Source organism: Triticum urartu, chromosome 6A (genome assembly GCF_056163025.1).
Source record: "Triticum urartu cultivar PI428250 chromosome 6A, HENAU_Tu73, whole genome shotgun sequence".
In the NCBI taxonomy this organism is placed as follows: domain Eukaryota; kingdom Viridiplantae; phylum Streptophyta; class Magnoliopsida; order Poales; family Poaceae; genus Triticum; species Triticum urartu.
The window spans coordinates 113,927,981-113,953,492 of NC_141878.1; the positions used below are offsets into that span (position 1 = coordinate 113,927,981).

Consider the following 25,512-nt stretch of genomic DNA (forward strand, 5'->3'; position numbering starts at 1 on the left):
TAATACAATTCTAGCATGAATAATAAACATTTATCATGATATAAGGAAATAAATAATAACTTTTATTATTGCCTCTAGGGCATATTTCCTTCAGCAACCTCCTGGGTTTGAAAGTAAAAGCAACCCCTCTCATGTGTGCAAACTTGACAAGGCACTATATGGTCTAAAGCAAGCTCCATGGGCTTGGCATTCTCGCCTTTGTCACAAAATGCAAACTCTTGGCTTTATTGCTTCAAAGTCTGACACCTCATTGTTTATTTACAACAAGTCCAACACATGCATATTTGTCCTCATATATGTTGATGATATTATTGTGACAAATTCATTTGATGAAGCAATCACATGACTGTTGAAAGACTTGGGGCAAACTTTGCTCTAAAGGATCTTGGAGACTTGCATTATTTCCTTGGAATTGAGGTGAAGAAACACAAGGATGGAATTCATCTCTCTCAGGAAAAATATGCCACTGAGCTAGTAAAGAAGGCTGGTCTGCAAGGTTGTAAACCTACACCCACTCCATTATCCAGCTCAGAAAAATTATCACTTACAGAAGGTACGCCTCTGAATCAAGAAGACAACACAAAATACAGAAGTTTGGTAGGAGCACTTCAATATCTCACTCTCACCAGACCTGATATTTCTTTTGCTGTCAATAAAGTTTGTCAGTTCCTTCATGCACCCACTACTATTCATTTGACTGCTGCAAAACGTATAGTAAGATATGTCAAGAATACTTTGAGTGTTGGTCTCAGTTTTAGAAGATCATCTTCTACCCTTGTCAGTGCCTTCTCTGACTCTGATTGGGCAGGATGCTTGGATGACAGGCGTTCAACTGGTGGCTTTGCAATATTTTTTGGGCCTAACTTGATCTCATGGTGTGCTAGAAAAGAAGCAACAGTTTCTAGGTCAAGTACAGAGGCAGAGTACAAGGCGCTAGCAAATGCCATAGCTGAAATTATTTGGGTGCAGTCCATGCTTAAGGAACTTGGTGTGAAAAGTAAGCAAGCTCCCTGTCTATGGTGTGACAATCTTGGTGCTACCTATCTATCTGCCAATCCTGTGTTTCATGCAAGAACAAAACATATTGAAATAGATTTTCATTTTGTCCGAGAAAGGGTTGCTCAAAAGCAGCTTGACATTCAGTTTGTACACTCCAGATATTAGATTGCAGATGGATTCACAAAGCCATTGCCAACAAGGAGCTTTGAAGCTTTCGAGTATAATCTCAACTTGATGAAGTTGTGATTAAGGAAGGGTGTTAAACATGTCATGTACATGTGCACCGTGCCAATATGCACCGCACCGCACCACCATATCATGTAGCGCATATCTTCTGTTGGAGTTGTTTTGATATAGATTAGATTGGTAGGTTGGTAGTAGCATTCTCTCTTATCTCTACCTTGTTGTAACCAACTCTATCTCTCTTTTTTTAGAAAAGGAGGATGACCCCCGGCCTCTGCATCTGGCGATGCATACGACCACTTTATTAATTATTCTCACAAGACCTTACAAAGTCATACAACAATAAGACTAAAGCCGCCGTCTAAGCAACAAAATATCGCTACACCTATCCAGTTGATGAAGGGGCGCAGATAGCCTGGGCCTAATACCAAACAGACATCGCAGCCAAGCCTAACATCTAAGACCTGAGACCCCAACCTAGCCACTTGCCGGGTCTGGGGCACACACTGGTCCGACGTGCTCTCAGAGGCCGCCGCCGCCAACTGCCACCGCTCCATCTTCAGAACTGTATTGATGCATCAACCTTGATCGGTCTAGCTATCGCCGACGCCACCACGGCGCCCAATGACACCTCCTCCCTGCGCGCAAACAGCTGAACACGTCGTGGTCGCCACTGATACACCTCAGCGCCATGCTACCAAGTACCACCAGCCGACACAGCTTGAAGCCCTGGAGGATCTGTCGTGCGTAGCACCTACCGACCAGGCATGACCAAGCGTAGCACCTGTCGGTCAGGCATGACTTGACATCTCCACCGAAGCTCCGTACAAGACGAAGCCGCTCCACCTCCTGTCTCTGACTTCCAGCGCTGCTCCACAAAACGATGCTCCCAAGAGAGAAACGGCACCGTAGTGCCGCCATCGTCCGGACTGGAACACCAGATCCTAGGGTTTTCCCTGGAGCAATACGAGTGGGTCGACGGTAGTCACATGACGATGCCTTCATCAAGGTAACGGCGTGGAATGCCGCCATCGCCCGCCGTTGGCTCGGTTTTCACCGGCAACTACGTCTCCCCGACTCGCCGCTGGTGCCAGATGACGGATCCCGAGATCCAAACACCCAGCCTTAGGCCGACCACCTCTGACAGAAGAGATGACCACCACCGCCGGCTGCACCGGTCAGAACAGATCTGATCGGAGGTGCCGCCGATGAGACCACCAGGCCCTCCACGCCGTCGTCGCCGATCTGAAGGCAGCATGCACGCCAGCCAAACCGGCCGCCGCCGCCGCCTGAAGGGCCATCCGCAGCGCCCGCAGCCCTGGCCTCCGCCGCGCCAAGCCGTCGCCGTCCGAGGACGGGCCGACCTCCCGCCGCCTACAGCCATCTGCCGCGCCGCAGATCCCAGATCGGTCGCGCCACCACACGCCTTGGGGTCCGCCCCACCCCAGAGACGCGCGAGAGAGGAGATCCCCCGCCACCGCCGTCGGCCCCCGGGCTTAGCCCGGCGGCGTCTTCCGGCGGCGGCGGAGGGAGAGGGAGAGGAGGAGGGAGTTTGCGGCGGCGGCGGCTAGGTTTCTGGCCGCCCGAGTCGCCCTAGGGGGAGGACGACGCGGGGGAGGTTCGTGAGGCCCTCGTGGCCCGGGTCTGATGCTTAAATAAGCAGGGGCGCACCTCCCTGATATGTTTTGACATTACTTCTGTTACACATGCATACTTTTTCATGAATAAATATTGTGTCACCACATAGAATTTAACTGTAGTAAAATAGAAGTTAATTAGCACGTCATGAAAGAGCACTTGCTACTGGAAGCAATCATACATGTATGAAACTACCTCTGTAAACAAATATAAGACCGAACATAGAGTTCTGTACTTGAGAAATTCCTTTAGCACATACTTACCCCATTAGTAACCACATGAAACAAAAAAAAAACTGGATCATTTTCTCAATATTTTTTATCTTTCAGTAGTGTCCACGTTTGTTAAATCTCCATTGGTGACAATTATAGATTATCTGTGAGTCAGGAAAAGTGGACCTGCGAGAACAGAATATCGTTGACATTGAAGAACTTGTGGAGCTTTGTACCCGTATGGAAGAGGCTTGCGCGGGATTCACAAGGTTTGATTTCTGTCAGATCTTGGATGCTACAGAGAATTTCTCAGAGAAGATGATAATTGGATGGGGAGGATTTGGGAGGGTGTACAAGGTAAGCCAACATAGAAACAAGTTAACAAAGTGAATGCATATCCCCCTTGTCTTCCTAATAAAGCGTGGATGTCCGCTTAAAGAAACTTAATTTTAACTCCCTTAGTAAAAATTGCAGGGCCAGTTGCCTGGTGGACTTAATGTTGCCATCAAAAGAGCCGATGAGCACGCAGCAATGGTTGAAGTCAACAGTGAATTGCAGCTTGCAAAGCTTCAGCATGCCAATGTGATTCGGTTATTGGGGTGGTGCATCCATGGGAAAGAAAGGATTCTAGTATATGAGTTCATGCAAAATGGTTCCTTAGATCGTTACCTATGCGGTAAGTTTTCCCTACTCTAAGTTATTTCCAAGCGCGCCTCATTTAATTCCAAGTATGTATGTGCATGAATGCAAACCGTCTACAATTAAATCAAGGCTACAACAACCCTAATTCCACACCATTCTTCGAACATTTTGCAGACAGAAGAAAAGGGCCGTTGCTACACTGGTCTAGGCGATTCAAGATAATTACAGGGTTAACAGAGGGAATTGTTTACCTGCATAAGCACTCCATGTTCTGGCTTGTCCACAGAGACTTGAAACCACATAATGTCCTCTTGGATTGTAACATGATCCCAAAGATTGCTGATTTTGGATCAGCTAGAGCACTGAGTTCAGATGTAGCAGAAGAGCGCACGAGTAGGGTCGTGGGAACCAGGTATCAGCTACCTAATATATCAATCATCATAGGTTCCCACCATTTTGCCTTCAGATGTTCTAATCTTACAGTTTTGATATCTTTTGTTTCGCTTTTCAGTGGTTACAAGGCTCCAGAGTATGCATCTCGAGGAGTTTACTCGCTGAAGACATATGTTTTCAGCTTTGGCGTTTTGGTTCTGGTGATTATTAGTGGCCGAAAGAATACCATACTTGACAAGCGAGGGGATACTGTTGGTGATCTTGTACGAGATGTGAGTGAAATGTACATCTATTTCAAGCAAGATTTCTTATAGTTCACGTTCACGAAATGTTTACTTTTGTTGCCAGATTATTTTCCTTCTTTTGCGCTGCAGTTTTCTCATGTCAATCCCTTTGAAAAACTGTTTCAGGCCTGGCGCACGTGGAAGGACCAAAGGTTGCATGAGCTTGTGGATCCGTTGTTAGGGGAAAGATATGAAGCCGCTGAGATAACGAGATGCGCTCAGGTGGCACTACTTTGCTCTCAGGAAGATCCAGCAGATCGGCCCACCATGACAGATGTTGCTGCAATGCTGAACTCTGAAAACATAAGCTCACCGATGGAGCCTAAGCAGCCCGCCGCGCTAATCCATGGGTGTGCCGACATAGACACGACATCGACATACGTGGGCCGATCAAGCAGGACAATAGACATAATGATAACGAGTTCAGCTCCAGTGTCGACCACGGTTCGAATCATTCTAGACCCGGAGGTTTGATATGATGGAGAACATTCAGTAGCATATATAATAAAAAATGTGAGCGAGGATTATGGGCTTTTTACGGCTCAGGTAGTGTACATATTCGAGATATCAAGACCAGTTTTGTATAGTGAAAATAAACATGTGTGTGTGGTACCAGCTACCGGACTGATTTTCCATCAGCTACATTGTGATTCAACGTGCGATGTTTCATGTTTTTTTTTTTGCGGGGATGTTTCATGTTTTGTTGTTCCTATTTTCTGCGGCATCCAGAGATAGGGATCTCGGAATCTTTGCAACCTGGATCATCAGGTTTCTGAGATCATACATGGCAAACCAAAACTGACACTTAGCCGGCAATCACAGAACTCCGAGTTACGACCTGCAGCTGGACACACATACAAACACATGCTGGTTAAGTGCTGCTCTGGATTGAAATAAGACCTTGATGCACCATGCTGGTTAAGATGTTTAACTCTGCAGTGGACAGGGTTTCAGTTAGAAACAGACGCAAGGGTGAGAGAAGTGGAAAGTTCTGCATTTTAGATTTCTGGCAGGAGAACTGATTTTAGATTTCTGAGGAATTAGTTATGCCTGGACTCGGATTCAGACATGCATGCCTGCGCTAGTTGGAAAGATAGAAAGCAATTTGAATCCGAGTCTCTTGCCGCCAGTTTTAGCTATGCATGCCTGGGCCGACTTCGACTCGGATTCAAAAACCAAAGTGCGCGTTTTAGCCATGCCTGGGCCGACTCGGATTCAAATTGCTTGCCGCTACTTCTCTGTCTCCCGCGTCCCTGTTTTCTTGCTCGCCGCGTTTCCCCAATCCCCGATCAGCCTCCCTCGATCCATCTTCCTCTCTCTCCCAGCGCCGGATCGTTGCTCTCGCGATTCCACGGCCGCGACCATGGGTGGCACCACGGTGCTCCCGCCGTCTCGGCTCCCGCGCCGGATCGCCGCCGACGACCTGCACTCCTGCTCCTCCCACGTGCGCGTAAACCCCGCCCTGATGGCGAACCCCGCGGCTGCCAAGAAGCCAAAGCGCACCGGATCCGTGCGCGACGTCCAACCGCCGCCGGCGAAGCGCGTGCGCGGTGCCTGCTCCGGGGGCGAGCTCCATGCCGCGGTCCCCGCCAACATCAAGGGTAGCAGCAAGCTTTCGTGTCCCAGCAGCGGCAAGGATCCCAAGAGTCCGACCTGCCTCCACTCCTCCGGGATCAAGAACCAGGTCGCCGAATCTCCGGCGAGCGCGACGCAATCGAAGCCGCAGATGAGCATGCGCGAACTGATCGAGAAAGCTCGCCTCACCATGGCTCGCCTCGACAAGGCTCGCTCTGCCTCCAAAGAAGAGGCTAACCGTCGGCAGGAGATCGAGCGCAGCAGAGCAGAGGCCCGGCGAAAGATGGAGCAGATGGCGGACACGGTGCAGTTCAACGACCCCTGGATCCATCACTCCGACGTGACCAAGTCCCCTGAGGAGCTGCTCAAAGCAAGACAGCACGCATGGCGTTATCAAGCTCACCTCCTCGAGATGGCTCGTCGACAGGACTTTGCTCAAGCGATGCAAATCCACGGATGAGCGCTCGGGTGATGGAAGCAGAGGACGAAATCATCAGCAGTGCAGGCTTGCTGGTGGTAGTCTTGCATCAGAGGAAGCAAAGCAGAGGAAGCAGAGGAACCAATTCCTTTCTTGAGTCCGTGTGGGTAAACCTTCGAGTTAAGCTAGTCCTTCCTAAAGCATTCACACATGAGTTTCATTTAATCTTTGCATCTCTGGGTTCTGCACTTAATCACCAAGATTTCTAGTGTTCCTTCAATCCCTTTCAGCCATTAGTAATTTTACAAGAGTGTCAGCAGAGTCTCAATCTAGCTAGGCAGCAAAAACCTTGTTAAGATGTGTACGGCATAGTTACACTACATCCACACCTGGTCCTAAGTAAGGGTTTAAGTAAATAAAGGGCATTTTCAATAAATCAAAGTAAAGCAGATGAGCCTAAAAAGGAAGCTCATGTACTGCAATTCCGGCACGAGACAGAGCGTAAAACGCACTCGCCGCAAAATCCAAAACGCCCGTTTGCTACCCGGCTTGTAGCAGGAAAAAAGGAGTAGAATTGAACTTGTCGATACACACAGTAATCATGTGAGCTGCCTAGCGTCTGGAGACTATGCTGACCCTCCTGTAAAATTAATCTTGGCTGACTTGGATTCTTAGGCATTGGCGTCGTGGTGAGTTAAAGTTGCAGTTTCTGACGAGTAGCATTGGTTGGTGAACTCTTGTGTGTATGTGTGAGTGAAGCTTTGAGCTAAGCAAGTCCTTGATGTACCGACTATCAAGTCATACTGTATTAATTTTGGATATGAATGAGAAAATTGTTGGTCTGAATTTTGCAGAGCATTTGAGTAATCTTTTCGTATCTATTTATTCTTGTATGCTTCTGTGGCTTCTTAAAGCATTCTGCTGCTCTAGTCGGAAAAGTGTGTACTGAGGCACAGATCCAATGGATTCATCTCTGATTTCACAATACTTCGTTTGAGTGGTGATGCACATAACCATGTTCGGAAAAGAATAACTAGTCAAGAATGTGAAAAAGAACCAGATCTCTTTCTATGTTTTCGGTCTGTGACTTGGATTGTTCTGATGTATGCAAGTAGCACCAGATCTCTTTCTATGTTTTCGGTCTGTTGTATTTTCCAGTCTGTTGTATGCAAGCATTGGATCTGATGGATGCAAGCACATCAGGAAGATCACTTCTGTGCTTAACTACTATTCCAGATGACTGCTATTTCCTGGAGAAGAACATATATGCTGTCTGAATTTTGCAACTGCTGCAATTCATTCAATACAATTGGTATATATGCCAGACTAGTTTCATGTCACACTGCAGAGAAAATCAATAGTACTTGACGGCAATGGTGTTTACTGCATTTAAACTACACAGCTTCATTGGAAATCAACTCAGCTACAATGAGAAACGTCGGCAACATCCACAGGTATTGCAGTTCTTCCTCCTCTGTACCTTCAGCGTCATCCGCAACTTCTCGGCTTTTTTTCCTGAAGAGAAATCACGAGTGCGCACTTTAACACGCTTGGAAATGGAAAGATTAGCTCTGCTCTGTACAAGTTTTGTAGCTCCTGGGGTGACAGATTCTTTTTCCTCTGTGAACGCCAGTAGTTTGTTTGTATCTTGTGTGCTAATAAAGGGGCTTATTTGTAAGAGCTAGACCTCCTCTTAGCATAGCTTGGTACATCAAGATGATGTAGGCACAAAACAGTCCTGAACTTGTAGCAGCTCTGAACTTCAGGGTTAATATTGATGTTTCCTTCCCTAAATAGCACTTGTCATCAGTAGTTAAATGAACTACTACTAGTTAAAAAGATAGTATGATCAATTTGAACGGTCAAAACTTGGCTAGCGACACCATATCTTTGGCCCCATTTGGCCATCACCAGTCATTTCTCTCCAACTCTCACGATCTCTTGTTCTCCAAGTCTAAATCTCTGTAACAACTCATGTATGTGCTATATCAGGGAGGTGCGCCCCTGCTTATTTAACATGAACCCGTCGCCTCTAACGAGGTAAGATGTTTCCACCATCGCACAGTTCCATGCTTGTGGGCTATACTGTTTATTCACTCATTGCGGACTTTTGGAGGTTTTCCAAGGCTCACCACATGACATTCTGCGGTATCTTATCATAGGTCTTCTTCAAGTCAATGAACACCATATCAAGGACCTTCTTTTACTCGCTGTATCTCTTCATAAGTTGTCGTATCAAGGAAATGGCTTCCATGGTCGACCCCTCAGTCATGAAATCAAACTGATTTTTTGTCATGCTTGTCATTCTTCTTAAGCTGTGCTCAATGACTCTCTCTCATAACTTCATTGTATGGCTCATCAGCTTAATTCCATGGTAATTAGTATAACTTTGAACATCCCCTTGTTCTTGAAGATTGGTATTAATATACTCAGCCAGAAAGAAATGTGGTTGAAAAGTTTAGTAGCCATACTATCGCTATGTCTTTGAGGCCTCTTCATAACTTAATGGAGATACAATTATTTATTTATTTTTACGGGAAATGGGGATACAATTAGGGCCTCTCTTACCTCAGACTCCTAAATCCGTCACACAAAACGCATGCTAGTATCATCAAATGAATCGAGCCAATAGAATAAAAAAAGTGTGAAGGAAGCCGCATCTACTTGAGAAATTTGGATATTTGATAGGACGAAGGGGTGGGATCGAGACATATGTGGCGGTGGCTTCTCCCTCTCCCTTGGCTTAGCTTGCTCCTGTCCCTATTGCCCAGCCCGCAAGACGGCGATGATGATGAAGCGACGCTGGATGTCTTGGTCCCTTCCAAACTGGCGTATTGCCAAAGGCTCTTTACAAGGGTGCAAGGGTACATATACTACCACTGCTACTACTTGGTGATTTCTTTAAAACCAACACGAACACATACACATGTACGGAATCGGACATGGACACGCAAAGTCGTGTTTTACTGATTAACTCTAAAAGCCCAAAATCACCACTGACCTCTTGCGCCGGATTAAGGTTTCATATGCTGTTGAGTATTTTTTTTCTATCTGAAGTATTGAGCCGTGCAGGTTGTCGCAGTATATTTGTGTTGAAAGTTTATAATCTCAATTTACAAAGTTCAAAACATTCTGACTTTGAATTCGAATCCTATGAGCTGAAAGCTCTTTTTTTTTAATGAACAGAGCTCAAAATTCTGCATTTGGTGTTCAGTATTGCCCTATTTTAGTGTCAAGGTGAAAGCTGACATTTTCAGGTTGAAGATTTTTTCAGTGTCAGGTTCTTCTGAATTTTATTCATCAGCTGAAGGCCTCAATTTACAGTCTTATATTCTTTCAGATGGACTGATATCTGAAAAAGAGGCTCTTGTTATAGACATATGCAGAGTTCCTTCTCTGCCTCTGCTAGATCACTGAGTTTGATGCTGTTCGGCTATGGAGCCTAACCAGGTTTGTGGTTGTGCTTTGGAGCGTTGTTTTTCAGCAACACATGGTCGCTTGTTTTCCTTTGTTGCATCGTTGCCATGCAGCAGAATCTTATGCTGAAGATGGCGCGTACCTTGCAGTGTGGCACTCTGTTTCCCACATGGTAGTGTTCTGCAATGGATATAAATATGTAGTTCCTGAGCCTCCTCTTTGTTTTCTTTCATCAATAAGCTAGAATTATTTAGTTATCCAGTCCTGTCTAGGTTCTATAGAACTGGCTTATTATTGTTATGATCTGAGAGATCGATTTCCTACAGAGCTGAGTTCGGTTCCTGTTCTCTGAATTCTTAGCACAACATCATCACGAGTCCTCGCTTTTTATATATTTTTTCGATCTTTGCTCACCTTACGAACTCCTGGGCACTTGTGCCTAGTTACCTCCTCAGATTGCTTCATACATTTGTTGATTCAGCAGTTGATCATTCGGAATTTCTGCCTCTGTTTTCATCGCACCGTGGTACCTTCAAAAAAGTGTGATTTGGATTCAGTTTCTGGAGGTTCAATCCTAGAGAATGACTGGGTGATTTGACAGTTGGTTTGGCCCTGTGTTCACGGCAACCACAAGCGCATATATCTCCGGCCATGACCTTACCAGAGAATAGTAATCACTTCACTGTGAGTCTGGGGATTGGGATACCAAGGGTGTGGCCTCAAAGCACTGGTGGATTTGATATTTTTCTCACACGGTGACCCCGAGTTTGAAGTCTTTGTACGCATATTTTTCTCACACGGTGACCCCGAGTCTGAGGGCAATAAACGACATCAACCTGCAGCTTTTTGCCAGCACTCCAACTGTACGCAATGGTGCTGCAGAAACTCTTATGCGTCTTAGTTTTCCTGCTGATATGCACATCCAAGGCGATCAACCCGGAAGCAGAAGCCCTTCTCCGATGGAAATCCACTTTGATTGGCAGCACCAAGTCACTATCCTCATGGTCGATTGCAACATCTACCTGCTCTTGGTTCTGCGTCACTTGTGATGCTGCCGGACATGTTACCGAGCTCCATCTTCCCAACAAGGGGCTCCATGGTACGCTTCATGCCTTCTACTCTGCAGCGTTCCAAAACCTCACAGTGCTCAACCTCAACAGCAACAACCTTGTTGGTATGATTCCAGCAAACATCTCCCTGTTTCTCACACTTGCCGTTCTCGACTTGAGCTATAACAATCTTGTTGGTGCCATCCCCTACCAACTCAGTCACCTCCCAAAGATTGTTAAGTTAGATTTGGGAAATAACCACTTGAGCAACCCAGAATATGCCAACTTCTTACCTATGTCCAGTTTGAAGTTGTTATCTCTAGCTAATAATAATCTCAGTGGTGCCTTCCCACAATTCATTATCAACTCCACGAATGTGGGGATGAGATCCCTCGATTTATCTGGTAACACCTTCTCAGGGCCGTTACCAGATTCACTGCCAGAGATGGTCCCAAGGTTGAGGTGCCTGAATCTATCCGCTAATGGATTCTTTGGCTCGATATCTCACTCGTTCTCAAGGCTCCAAAAGCTCGAGACACTACGTCTCGAGAATAATAATCTCACAGGAGGAATTCCAGAGGAGCTTGGTATGATGTCTGCACTACGATGGCTGATCCTTGACAACAACCCACTTGGCGGGTCAATCCCTGCCTCACTCGGGCAGCTCCATTCCCTCCAGTATCTCTACATAAATGATGCTGATTTGGTTTCTACTCTTCCACCTGAGCTGGGGAACCTTACTAGTCTCGAGTACATGTTCCTGAAAGGGAATCATTTATTTGGAAGCTTGCCACCACCATTTGCACGGGTGCAAACTATGATCCATTTCAGTGTACGGGACAACAATATCAATGGTGCCATCCCCTCAGAGATGTTTACAAACTGGACAAACCTTAAGTACTTCGATGTTGCAAACAACTTGTTGGTTGGAAGCATCCCATCGCAGCTCAGGGTGCAAACAATGGTGTATTTCAGTGTAGGGGACAACAATATCAACGGTACCATCCCCTCAGAGATGTTTACGAACTTGACAAACCTTATGTACTTCAATGTTACAAACAACTTGTTAGCTGGAAGCATCCCATCGCAGGTCAGCAACTCCGAGGCGTTATTTCTTCTCAGCCTCTCTGGAAACAACTTTACTGGCTCGATCCCGGTGGAGATGGGAAACATGGTAAACTTGGAATCGCTGGATTTGGCCAAGAATCACCTTACTGGAACAATACCACCTACCATCGGCAATTTAACAAAGTTGCGCTTACTTGACATCAGTGACAACCGTCTCGAGGGTGAGCTTCCTGCGACCATCTCCTATCTGGTGAATCTTTTTGTTCTCTCCTTGTCTGGAAACAAGTTCACTGGTATCACTCCTAATGTCCACAGCAGGCAGTCGACGATTATTAATGTGTCCGACAACAACAACAGCGTCTTTGGAGAATCATTGTCTGCCTATTGTAACCTAATAATGCTGCAAGTCCTGGATCTATCAAAGAATCAAATATTTGGAGATCTCCCTGGTTGCTTGTGGAACTTGGTAGGACTGGAATCCTTGGATTTGTCGAGCAATGCTTTTGGTGGGGAAGTTCCAACCTTGGCTCACTGTAGTTCTTCGCTAAGGTCGCTGCACCTGTCGAACAACAACTTCACGGGTTGCTTTCCAGCAGTGTTGAAGAACTTCAAAAACCTTGTCATTTTGGATCTCGGGAATAATAAGATGTCTGGCGCAGTTCCTCCGTGGATAGGGGAAAGCAATCCTTTGTTGAGGATCCTTGGACTGCGATCAAACATGTTCCATGGAAGTATTCCCCGGCAGCTATCAGAACTGTCTAATCTCCAACTGCTTGATCTAGCTGGAAATAATTTCGTAGGTACCATACCAGAAAGCTTTGTCAACTTTTCCTTGATGAGACAGACATCCATAAAGCAGCCGGTTATAATAAGTAGCATATTATATACTACTACCAACCATGAAGATTTTGAAAATGGTCGCATGGACATAACTTGGAAGGGACGTGAGTACACCTTTCAGGGAAGAGATGCATTTGTGACTGGTATTGATCTCTCTGGCAATTCTCTCTCTGGTGAAATCCCTTCAGAGTTGACAAGTCTTAGAGGCATACAGTTACTAAATATGTCAAGAAACTATCTTTCTGGTGGTATCCCCAAAGACATTGGCAATCTGAAGTGGTTAGAATCCCTTGACCTCTCGTGGAACAAGCTATCCGGTCCTATTCCTCCTAGCATATCAAACCTGGTATTCCTCTGCTCTCTTAATCTCTCGAACAACCTTTTATCAGGAGAGATACCTACAGGCAATCAACTCCAAACATTGGACGACCCATCAATTTATAGCAATAACCTAGGACTTTGTGGCTCTCTGTTGAACATTTCGTGTATAAATAGTTCAAGTCTGACAATCACTTCACGTCAAGATCTTGAAGCCATTTGGATGTACTACTCAGTGATTGCTGGAACAGTTTTTGGTTTCTGGTTATGGTTTGCTACATTGTTTTTCTGCAAGGTCTGGAGATGTGCTTTCTTGAGTTGCATAGATGCCATGCAACAGAAGGTTATGAAGAAGATGACGCATATCTGGAGTACAGAAAGCTGCCCGAGTGTTGAATGATACCAAACTGAATGAATATGAAACAAGATGTAAGCGTCGTGATAGTTTTCTATGTTTGTATTGCTGGTACGCTCAAGAACTATGAATGTGTTTAGTGGACATATTTTGTTTGAAGGTTCTAGACAAGTGTTGTAATCGGCATGGGATTTCTGTTATGCCGATCTTTCTTTTCCTGAATAAGTTTGCAGTACAGCTTTGGTCAGTGGTAATGATGCATGTCTCACTCATGTTTTTAAGTGTCTGTTGTAAATCAAATAATATTTGTAAAGCCTCTTGTGCTAGAATTTCCCTGTTGATCAGATTTGAAGAGCAGTTTCAGTCGGTATATACTGGAACGGCCTTAGAGCCTGTCCCTTCAGATAGTGAACCTTCAGCAGGCACTGGAATTTCACTCCATGATCTTCAAGGGGAGGCACCTTCCCGAGATCTATTTCTTACTACCTCAACATGCCACCTTCCATATGTCTCAGTCGTCCACGAAACCTGACGACTTTATTTCGGTCTTCCGTTTGTCATACCTTAACATGCTACCTTCTTCCATCTGAATGCTACATTTTCCTACGGTGTGCATATAAAATCCAAAGCTTTAGTGGAAAATTGGTTTCCTCAAACTGAAAGATTCAGGGCTTAGAAAAACCACGTAAAAAATATGGGTGCACTTAAATCACATTGAAAGGACTTTTTTTTAAGATCCAGATTTATTATAAATAGAAAATAGAAATATGAAACACCACAAACATAGTAAAAATTACATGAGGTCTCTGAACCACCATCAACTTGAAACCCTGTGGGTGTATTACTCAGTGATTGCTGGAACTGTCTTTGGTTTCTGGATTGGTTTGGGACATTGTTTTTCTGGAACATATGGAGGTTTACATTCTTCACTTGCTTCGATGACATGCAACGGAATGTTATGCAGAAGACGAATCGTGCCTGACAGCAGAAAAAGGGAACATCTGGATACTGAACCACACCAAATGAATATTGAATAAGATGGTAAGCGCTGTCTGTTTCTGTTGCCTGTACGCTCAAGTATTATCAATGTCCCAGTTGATTTTTTTTCCAAGTTTCTAGACAAGTATGCCATGCAATCGGCACGGGACTTCTGTTATGCCTATCCTTTTTTTTCTCTAAGTAAGTTTATAGTACAACTTTGGTCAGTGGTAATGGTGCATGTTTCACTCATGTTTTTGTATGCGTCTGTTGCAAATCAAAAATGCTACACTCACGAACTACTTTTACTTAATTAACGTACTTTCCTTCCCCCCCTCACTAATCTCACCCCCCTGATTTTCAGGGTGGGCCCGCGTCACCTAATGCCCAATTAGCGCAACCCACGTCAGCGTAGCCCCGTGAAACGCCCGTAAAGCCCCATGAATGTAGCATTGCTCGTTGCAAATCTCAGAACATTTGTAAAGCCTCTTGTGCTTGATCTTTCCTGTTGTTCAGAGTGTAAGAGCAGTTTTCCCTAAAAAAACAATGTAAGAGCAGTTTTCCCTACACGGACTAGTGCTCTGGAACCCGTGACTACAACTTGCACTACTAAGGCACCTAGAGTTGTACTGCTAATCAACCTAGCGTAATTAGCAGACTGAACCAGCCAAACTAACACACCACGGTTTCTAACGTACTTCCTCCGTAGTATTCTAAACGCTTTTATATTAGTTTACGGAGGGAGTACTACACAACTAGCACGGATTGCTTTCAAAGCTAGCTCGTGTAAGACTCTAACACTAATACATATCGGACACGGACAAGAGATTACTAACACACAGGCTACGTATTGTACTATATAGTCAAGAAGTGGTGTTTGTACGATCGAGAAGCTGGCTGCTCGCAGAGTTGAGGAGTTTTGAACATGGAGATTGGAGAATAAAAAGAGATATAGATAGAGAATTGGTTTAAGCCAACTCCAAGCATCTCTCCACGTTGTACTATATTCTATATAGCCCGTGGGGGTCTTTGCAATTGACACCCAAATATTCCGACGGGTTCGTCTTGTCCGTTTGGTTACGATTCGCAGTGAAGGTGACGGCGAACAACAAGAGGATGGCGACCGCCTGGGCGATGCTGCCGGAGGAGCTGATGACAGAGGTGCTCGTCCGTCTGCCCGTGAAAGTCATCCTCAGATTCCGCGCCGTCTGCCGCCGCTGGGCGGCGCTGGTATCCTCCGAGAAGTTCTGCGCGGCCAAGGAGGCCGCCGGGTCGGCACCCGAGACAGCTGAGCTGCTGTTCCTCTCACCGACTGCGAGATCCGACTCCACCGAGGTGCGCTCCAGCGACGGCGGCGGCGGCATGCCGCTGCTCACCTTCAACGGCATGCGCGGCGACGACGCGAGCATCACGTCCATGCCGTGCCGCGGCCTCACCCTCCTGCAGCACCCCCTGTCAAGAGGTTTCCACGTCCTCAACGCCGCCACGCGAGCAGTCACCAAGCTGCCGCCTTGCGAAGACATGCTCGTTAAGCCAACAACCGCCTGCCTAGGGTTCGACGCCAGGACCAAGGAGTGCAAGGTTGTGCGGCTGTTTCCCGGCGACCAGCCCGAGGAAAGATATACGAGGGTCAAGTGCGAGGTGTGCACCCTTGGGGGAGATTGCTGGAGGCCCATCTCTGTTGAAGGCGTGCCATGCAAGTTCACTGCCGCCGCGCTGTTCGGGGGCATATGGCACAAGCTGATGCCGGTGTTCGCGGACGGGTTTCTGCACTGGCTCATCCACCCAAAGTATGATTTGGCCACAAGGCCGGCAGCTGCGGTGCTGTCTTTCTCTGTCGCAGACGAGACGTTTAGCTGGGTCCGGTCACCACCACCCTTCGACTGGGAAGGAGCGCACTTGACGGAGCTTGATGGCAGGCTGTGTATGGTACGGGACCTTCGACGTGATTCTAGTTTGCTGGAGATCTGGAACGTCAGCGCAGACGGTGACTGGTTGCTGGAGCTTCGCATCGATTTGCTACAGCACGCTGCTGAAAGAAGAGATCTGCTGAAACAAGATTTGCTACAGCCACGCTATGTCAGAGTTGTTGGCAAACAAGGAAACAAGGTGATCTTTGCCACGTCCAAGGGCAAGGTTTTGGCCTTTGATCCCATGTCTCAAACTCTAGAAAATATCCTTCAACTCGGAGGAACTCAGAGTAATGAAACTATGCGATCTGTCACAAGAATCTCTTTGTTCAAAGAGAGCCTTACTCCAGTACGAGGGGCAGTATGAACACACCAAAGGAGGCGATAGCGATGAAGAGAATTTGTGGCCTGCAGGGGGCGAAGGTACGCAGATTGTCAACCACTGATCTGCGCCAAGATTTGGAAACTCGTTCGTGTATATCATCGATTTCCTCTCATATAGCCCTACGAGTATATCTAAAATCTGTTCGTAAATGGTAAGCAACATATACATGTTTCTGTTGGACCGGTTTTGAGGGTACAGATATTTCGATAAACAGTCCGCGCAACAAGTTTTGTACTGAAATGGAAGTGTCGTTGAAAAACCATTCACCCTGTTTTTCTTACGGTTTGCCTGTTCACTTCCCATGTTCCCATCCGTGCTCCCACTTTATCCTACGGCTATTTTTTTTCTTTTTTCTTCCTAATCTAATTATCTCCCCCCTAATTTTAACGGGGTGGACCCGAGCCTTATTTTGTTTCAATCAAATCAAGCCACGTACGCGAGAGCACGAATGGGAGCATAGAGAGAGAGCAGACAAGTCTCGTCGGTTCTTCATAGCTTCTTCTTTTCCAAGAATTTTTGTGTTGGAGCAGCAATATAATGCTATAGTGGAAAAGGGACCAAACTGATTCTTTTCTAAGTGACCGAGAGATAACGATGCTAACAATAGCATTAGAGGTATCCATACCATTTGCACAGCAGTTGTTCTTGTATGTTTGATCTGCATTGAAGATTTATATCGGTGCAACTGTTGCATATGCTTGGTTTGTGTTCAATCTTATTGTCCTTGTCTGTGCTTCTGCCGGCTTATTCTCTTCGAAGAGTTTGCATTTTAGACTTATTTAGTCTTCTTATTAGTAAGGAAATTTTGTATGTCTTGAATCTTATATACCAGATAATAATGGAAGTACTAAGTTTATGAATGTAAAATGTGTTTCTAATTTTTGGGGGGAACTCCGATATATTTATCTTCAATTATGGTAGTAACGAACACTAGAAATAATAAAAATTACATCCAGATCCGTAAGCCACCTAGCGACAACTACAAGCACTGAAGCAAGCCGAAGGCGCGCCACTGCCATCGCCCCTCCCTCGCTGGAGCCGGGCAAAACATGTTGTAGTAGACAGTTGGAAAGTCATCGTGCTAAGGTCCAATTGGACCAACGCACCAGAATAGCAACCGCCGCCGATGAAGAGTAGCGTATATCAGAAGGATCTAACCTCCACACGCCCAATAAATAGTTGCACATATAGAGCATCACATTGTGAATAACTGAAATAAACAAGGCATACTACAAACAACCAAATATAACAATTAAAACTGGATATATTCTCATTACAAAAGGGGCTCGACAAAACAAATCATGGGTTCCCCTTGTGAAGAGGCACGGCAAAACAAATCATGGGGTTTCTCACTTGTCACAGATGGGCTCGTTCCCATGGGAAGAACATGGACTCTGGGTGCGCTCCATGTTGTCGCAGATGGGTTCCTTTCCCTTGGAAGAGGACGGCTATAGGGTGCCCTCCCTGATGTCGCAGATGGACTCTTTCCCCTTGGAAGAGCCGAAGAGGGTGCCCTCCTCGTGGTCGCCGTCGATGAGGTCTGACTTGGCAGCTGAGGATCCCAAGCCAGCGTAGCCGAACGTCTCCTTCAGAAATGACAAAAGGGGCTCAATGGCGATGTACGATGGCAAATTCTTGACAACGAGCCAAAGGAGATCAGCGGTGGGGCCATCAATGAGATTGACGGCAGTTGTACCCAAGGGGTTGGGGTGGGCCACTTAAGCTATGACATAGCCCGCGTCAGGCCGTTACTGTCAACGACCTCAATGTTGTAGCCGGCGACCGCAACAATCCAGCATACTCTAGCCCGCTGATTGAGAGCCTGCGGCCAGTAATCATCGTCATCTTCCTCGGCAACCACCTCGCCGACGTCGGGTGAAGAGGCTGCGATAAACCTCTTTTGGGCCATTCGCTCCTCAAGCTCCACGGGAAACGTAGTCAGGCTTAGGTTGCGACGCTCTGGAGTGGGCGATGGGGATGGGGATGGGAATGGGGATCTGTGGGAAAGGAGGCGTTTGGTAGGGGTCATCTAAGAAACTCAGGGCGGCTAGGGTATGGAGATCGGTGGGTAACCTACACAGGCCAACCGGTAGATGTTGACGATGGAGGCAGGGTGGCAACGGTAACCTAACTAAGATTTCGAGTGAGGGAGGGGTGGTGTGTGTGTGTGTGTGTTTGCGAGCGGAGGTTTTGGGGTGTGTGTGTGTGGAGGGGGGCCAAGGTGGTGTTGGAAGAAATGTCGCGACTACTAGAAATTTTACTAGGTGGTAGTAAAATGCAGGGGCTACTGAAAATTTGGATCAAGGGATTGAAGCAGAGCAGTGAAGGAAATATGCCCTAGAGGCAATAATAAAGTTGCTATTTATATTTCCTTATATCATGATAAATGTTTATTATTCATGCTAGAATTGTATTAACTGCAGACTTAGTACATGTGTGAATACATAGACAAACAGAGTGTCCCTAGTATGCCTCTACTAGAGACTAGCTCGTTAATCAAAGATGGTTAAGTTTCCTAGCCATAGACATGTGTTGTCATTTGATGAACGGGATCACATCATTAGAGAATGATGTGATGGACAAGACCCATCCGTTAGCTTAGCATATTGATCGTTTAGTTTTATTGCTATTGCCTTCTTCATGACTTATACATGTTCCTTTGACTATGAGATTATGCAACTCCCGAATACCGGAGGAACACCTTGCATGCTATAAAACGTCACAACGTAACTGGGTGATTATGAAGATGCTCTACAGGTGTCTCCGATGGTGTTTGTTGAGTTGGCATAGATCGAGATTAGGATTTGTCACTCCGTGTATCGGAGAGGTATCTCTGGGCCCTCTTGGTAATGCACATCACTATGAGCCTTGCAAGCAATGTGACTAATGAATTAGTCACGGGATGATGCATTACGGAATGAGTAAAGAGATTTACCGGTGACGATATTGAACTAGGTATGATGATACCGACGACCGAATCTCGGGCAAGTAACATACCGATGACAAAGGGAACAACGTATGTTTTTATGCGGTTTGACCGATAAAGATCTTCGTAGAATATGTCGGAACCAATATGAGAATCTAGGTTCCACTATTGGTTATTGACCGGAGATGTGTCTCGGTCATGTCTACATAGTTCTCGAACCCGTAGGGTCTGCACGCTTAACATTCGATGACAATTTGTATTATGAGTTATGTGTTTTGATGACCGAAGATTGTTCGGAGTCCCGGATGAGATCACAGACTTGACGAGGAGTTTTGAAATGGTTGGGAGGCAAAGATTCATATATTGGAAGGTTGCATTCGGACACCGGAATGGTTCTGAGTGATTCGGGCATTTTTTGGAGTACCGGGAGGTTACCGGAACTCCTCGGGGGAAATCATGGGCCTTATGGGCCATGGGAGAGAAGGGGGTACAGCCCACAACGGGGAGGCGCGCGCCCCCAAGTGGAGTCCGAATAGGAAGGGGAGAGGGCGCGGCCCCCCTTTCCCTCTTCTCCTCCTCTCCTTCCCCCTTTCCCCCTCCGTAGAAAGGAAGGAGGGGGCGAATCCTACTTGGACTGGGAGTCCAAGTAGGACTCCCCTCCTTGGCGCGCCCCCTTGGGCTGACCTCCTCTCCTCCCCCTTTATATACGTAGGAGGGGAGCACCCCAAAGGTACACCAAGTCTTCTCTTAGCCGTGTGCGGTGCCCCCCTCCACGGTTACACACCTCCATCATACCGTTGTAATGCTTAGGCGAAGCCCTGCGCCGGTAACTTCATCATCACCGTCAACACACCGTCGTGCTGACGAAACTCTCCCTCGTCCTCAACTGGATCAAGAGCTCGAGGGACGTCATCGAGCTGAACGTGTGCTGAACACGGAGGTGCCGTACGTTTGGTACTTGGATCGGTTGAATCACGAAGATGTTCGACTACATCAACCGCGTTATTAAACACTTCCTCTTTCGGTCTATGAGGGTACGTGGACACACTCTCCCCTCTCATTGCTATGCATCACCTAGATATATCTTGTGTGATCGTAGGAATTTTTTTGAAATACTGCGTTCCCCAACAGTGGTATCCGAGCCAGGTCTATGCGTAGATGTTATATGCACGAGTAGAACACAAAGAGTTGTGGGCGACAATATTCATACTTCTTACCAACAACGTCTTACGTTGATTCGGCGGTATTGTTGGATGAAGCGGCCCGGACCGACATTATATGATCGCGTTCATGAGACTGGTTCTACAGACGTGCTTTGCACACAAGTGGCTGGAGGGTGTTTGTTTCTCCAACTTTGGTTGAATCGAGTTTGACTACGTCCGGTCCTTGTTGAAAGTTAAAACATCACACTTGACAAAAAATCGTTGTGGTTTTGATGCGTAGTTAAGAACGGTTCTTGCTAGAAGCCCGTAGCAGCCACATAAAACTTGCAACAACAAAGTAGAGGACGTCTAACTTGTTTTTACAGGGCATATTGTGATGTGATATGGTGAAGACGTGATGAGATATAAATTGTTGTATGAGATGATCATGTTTTGTAAAAGTTGTCGGCAACTGGCAGGAGCCTTATGGTTGTCGCTTTATTGTATAAAATGCAATCGCCATGTAATTGCTTTACTTTATCACTAAGCGGTAGCGATAGTCGTAGAAGCAATAGTTGGCGAGACGACGACGATGCTACGATGGAGATCAAGGTGTCAAGCCAGTGACGATGGTGATCATGACGTTGCTTTGGAGATGGAGATCAAAAGGCACAAGATGATGATGGCCATATCATATCTCTTATTTTGCTTGCATGTGATGTTTATCCTTTATGCTTAGTACGACGGTAGCATTATAAGATGATCCCTCACTAAATTTCAAGGTATAAGTGTTCCCCCTGAGTATGCACCGTCGCTACAGTTCGTCGTGCCGAGACACCACGTGATGATCGGGTGTGATAAGCTCTACGTTCACATACAACAGGTGCAAGCTAGTTTTGCACGTGCAGAATACTCGGTTTAAACTTGGCAAGCCTAGCATATGGAGATATGGCCTCGGAACACTGAGACGAAGGGTCAAACGTGAATCATATAGTAGATATGATCAACATAGTGATGTTCACCATTGAAAACTACTCCATCTCACATGATGATCGGACATGGTTTAGTTGATATGGATCATATGATCATTTAGATGACTAGAGGGATGTCTATCTAAGTGGGAGTTCTTAAGTAATATGATTAATTGAACTTTAATTTATCATGAACTTAGTACCTGATAGTATTTTCATGTCTATGTTGTTGTATATCAATGCCCCGTGCTACCGTTCCCTTGAATTTTAGTGCGTTCCTAGAGAAAGCTAAGTTGAAAGATGATGGTAGCAATTACACGGACTGGGTCCGTAACTTGAGGATTATCCTCATTGTTGCACAGAAGAATTACATCCCGGAAGCATCGCTAGGTGCAAAACCCGCTGCAAGAGCAACTCCAGATGTTATGAACGTCTGGCAGAGCAAAGCTGATGACTACTCGATAGTTCAGTGTGCCATGCTTTACGGCTTAGAATCGGGACTTCAAAGACGTTTTGAAACGTCATGGAGCATATGAGATGTTCCAAGAGTTGAAGTTAATATTTCAAGCAAATTCACGAATTGAGAGATATGAAGTCTCCAATAAGTTCTATAGCTGCAAGATGGAGGAGAATAGTTCTGTCAGTGAACATATACTCAGAATGTCTGGATACCACAACCACTTGACTCAACTGGGAGTTAATCTTCCTGATGGTAGTGTCATTGACAGAGTTCTTCAATCATTGCCACCAAGATACAAAAGCTTCGTGATGAACTATAATATGCAAAGGATGGATAAGACAATTCCCGAGCTCTTCGCAATGCTAAAGGCTGTGGAGGTAGAAATCAAGAAGGAGCATCAAGTGTTGATGATTAACAAGACCACTAGTTTCAGGAAAAAGGGCAAAGGGAAGAAGGGGAACTTCAAGAAGAATGGCAAGCAAGTTGCTGCTCAAGTGAACAAACCCAAGTCTGGACCTAAGCCTGAGACTGAGTGCTTCTACTGCAAAGGGACTGGTCACTAGAAGCGGAACTACCCCAAGTATTTGGCGGATAAGAAGGATGGCAAAGTGAAAGGTATATTTGATATACATGTTATTGATGTGTACCTTACTAATGCTCGTAGTAGCGCCTGGGTATTTGATACTGGTTTTGTTGCTCATATTTGTAACTCGAAACAGGGGCTACAGATTAAGTGAAGATTGGCTAGGGACGAGGTGACGATGTGCGTGGGAAATGGTTCCAAAGTCGATGAGATCGTCGTCAGCACGCTACATCTACATCTACCGTCGGGATAGTTTTGGACCTAAATAATTGTTATTTGGTGCTAGCGTTAAGCATGAACATTATATCTGGATCTTGTTTGATGTGAGATGGTTATTCATTTAAATCAGAGAATAATGGTTGTTCTATTTATATGAGTAATATCTTTTATGGTCATGCACCCTTGATGAGTGGTCTATTTTTGTTGAATCTCGATAGTAGTGATAAACATATTCATAATATTGAAGCCAAAAGATATAAGTTTAATAATGATAGTGCAACTTATTTGTGGCACTGCCGTTTAGGTCATATTGGTGTAAAGTGCATGAAGAAACTCCATGCTGATGGGCTTTTAGAATCACTTGATGCTTGCGACCCATGCCTCATGGGCAAGATGACTAAGACTCCGTTCTCCGGAACAATGGAGCGAGCAACTGACTTATTGGAAATAATGCATACTGATGTATGCGGTCCAATGAGTGTTGAGGCTCACGATGGGTAGCATTATTTTTTGACCTTCACAGATGATTTGAGCAGATATGGGTATATCTACTTGATGAAACATAAGTTTGAAACATTTGAAAAGTTCAAAGAATTTCAGAGTGAAGTGGTAAATCATCGTAACAAGAAAATAAAGTTTCTACGATCTGATCGTGGAGGTGAATATTTGAGTTACGAGTTTGGTCTTCATTTGAAACAATGTGGAATAGTTTTGCAACTCACACCACCTGGAACACCACAGCGTAATGGTGTGTCCGAATGTCGTAACCGCACTTTATTAGATATGGTGCGATCTATGATGTCTCTTACTGATTTACCGCTATCGTTTTGGGGTTATGCTTTAGAGACGGCTGCATTCACGTTAAATAGGGCACCATATAAATCCGTTGAGATGACACCATATGAACTGTGGTTTGGCAAGAACCCAAGTTGTCGTTTCTTAAAGTTTGGGACTGCGATGCTTATGTGAAAAAAGAGTCAACCTGATAAGCTCGAACCCAAATCGGAGAAATGTGTCTTCATAGGATACCCAAAGGAGACAGTTGGGTACACCTTCTATCACAGATCCGAAGGGAAGATATTCGTTGCTAAAAATGGATCCTTTCTAGAGAAGGAGTTTCACTCGAAATAAGTGAGTGGGAGGAAAGTAGAACTTGATGAGGTAACTGTACCTGCTCCCTTATTGGAAAGTAGTTCATCACAGAAATCAGTTCCAGTGATTCCTACACCAATCAGTGAGGAAGCTAATGATAATGATCATGAAACTTCTGATCAAGTTACTACCGAACCTCGTAGGTCAATCAGAGTAAGGTCCGCACCAGAGTGGTATGGTAATCCTATTCTAGAGGTCATGTTACTTGACCATGACGAACCTACGAACTATGAGGAAGCGATGATGGGCCCAGATTCCGCGGAATGGCTTGAGGCCATGAAATCTGAGATGGAATCCATGTATGAGAACAAAGTGTGGACTTTGGTTGACTTGCCCGATGATCGGCAAACCATACAGAATAAATGGATCTTCAAGAAGAAGACTGATGCTGATGGTAATGTTACTGTCTACAAAGCTCGACTTGTTGTGGAAGGTTTTCGACAAGTTCAAGGAGTTGACTACGATGAGACCTTCTCTCCCATAGTGATGCTTAAGTCTGTTCGAATCATGTTAGCAATTGCCACAATTTATGATTATGAAATTTGGCAAATGGATGTCAAAACTGCATTCCTTAATGGATATCTTAAAGAAGAGTTGTATATGATGCAACCAGAAGGTTTTGTCGATCCAAAAGGTGCTAACAAAGTGTGCAAGCTCCAGCGATCCATTTATGGACTAGTGCAAGCCTCTCGGAGTTGGAATATACGCTTTGATAGTGTGATCAAAGCATATGGTTTTATACAGACTTTTAGAGAAGCCTGTATTTACAAGAAAGTGAGTGGGAGCTCTGTAGCATTTCTGATATTATATGTGGATGACATATTGTTGATTGGAAATAATACAGAATTTCTGGATAGCATAAGGATACTTGAATAAGAATTTTTTGAATGAAAGACCACGGTGAAGCCGCTTACATATTGGGCATCAAGATCTATAGAGATAGATCAAGATGCTTAATTGGACTTTCACAAAGCACATACCTTGATAAAGTTTTGAAGAAGTTCAAAATGGATCAGTCAAAGAAAGGGTTCTTACCTGTGTTACAAGGTGTGAAGTTGAGTCAAACTCAATTCCCGACCACTGCAGAAGATAGAGAGAAAATGAAAGTCATTCCCTATGCCTCAGCCATAGGTTCTATCATGTATGCAATGTTGTGTGCCAGACCTGTTGTGTGCCTTGCAATTAGTTTAGTAGGGAGGTACCAAAGTAATCCAGGAGTGGATCACTGAACAACAGTCAAGAACATCCTGAAATACCTGAAAAGGACTAAGGATATGTTTCTCATTTATGGAGGTGAAAAAGATCTCGTCGTAAATGGTTACGTCAATGCAAGCTTTGACACTGACCCGGATGACTCTAAGTCACAAACCAGATACATATTTATATTGAATGGTG

General features: G+C 45.3%; 3 protein-coding genes and 1 pseudogene across 3 annotated transcripts; all 4 read left to right on the forward strand.

The window, feature by feature from the left end:
- The first annotated feature begins 1,806 nt into the window (after positions 1–1,806).
- Positions 1,807–4,825, forward strand: LOC125516633 (putative cysteine-rich receptor-like protein kinase 20). The gene is made up of 6 exons (XM_087529943.1): positions 1,807–1,947; positions 3,192–3,389; positions 3,507–3,708; positions 3,849–4,086; positions 4,186–4,339; positions 4,478–4,825. Exons 1-6 carry the CDS (start codon positions 1,807–1,809, stop codon positions 4,823–4,825), a joined length of 1,281 nt encoding a protein of 426 aa, XP_087386069.1.
- An 889-nt stretch (positions 4,826–5,714) lies between these two features.
- Positions 5,715–6,386, forward strand: LOC147964364 (uncharacterized). The gene has a single exon (XM_087529944.1). It carries the CDS (start codon positions 5,715–5,717, stop codon positions 6,384–6,386), a length of 672 nt encoding a protein of 223 aa, XP_087386070.1.
- Positions 6,387–9,335: 2,949 nt separating this feature from the next.
- LOC125516003 (uncharacterized) lies at positions 9,336–13,968 on the forward strand (annotated as a pseudogene).
- A 1,517-nt stretch (positions 13,969–15,485) lies between these two features.
- Positions 15,486–18,543, forward strand: LOC147964365 (putative F-box protein At2g02030). The gene is made up of 2 exons (XM_087529945.1): positions 15,486–16,505; positions 18,409–18,543. Exons 1-2 carry the CDS (start codon positions 15,486–15,488, stop codon positions 18,541–18,543), a joined length of 1,155 nt encoding a protein of 384 aa, XP_087386071.1.
- The last annotated feature ends 6,969 nt before the right edge of the window (positions 18,544–25,512 follow it).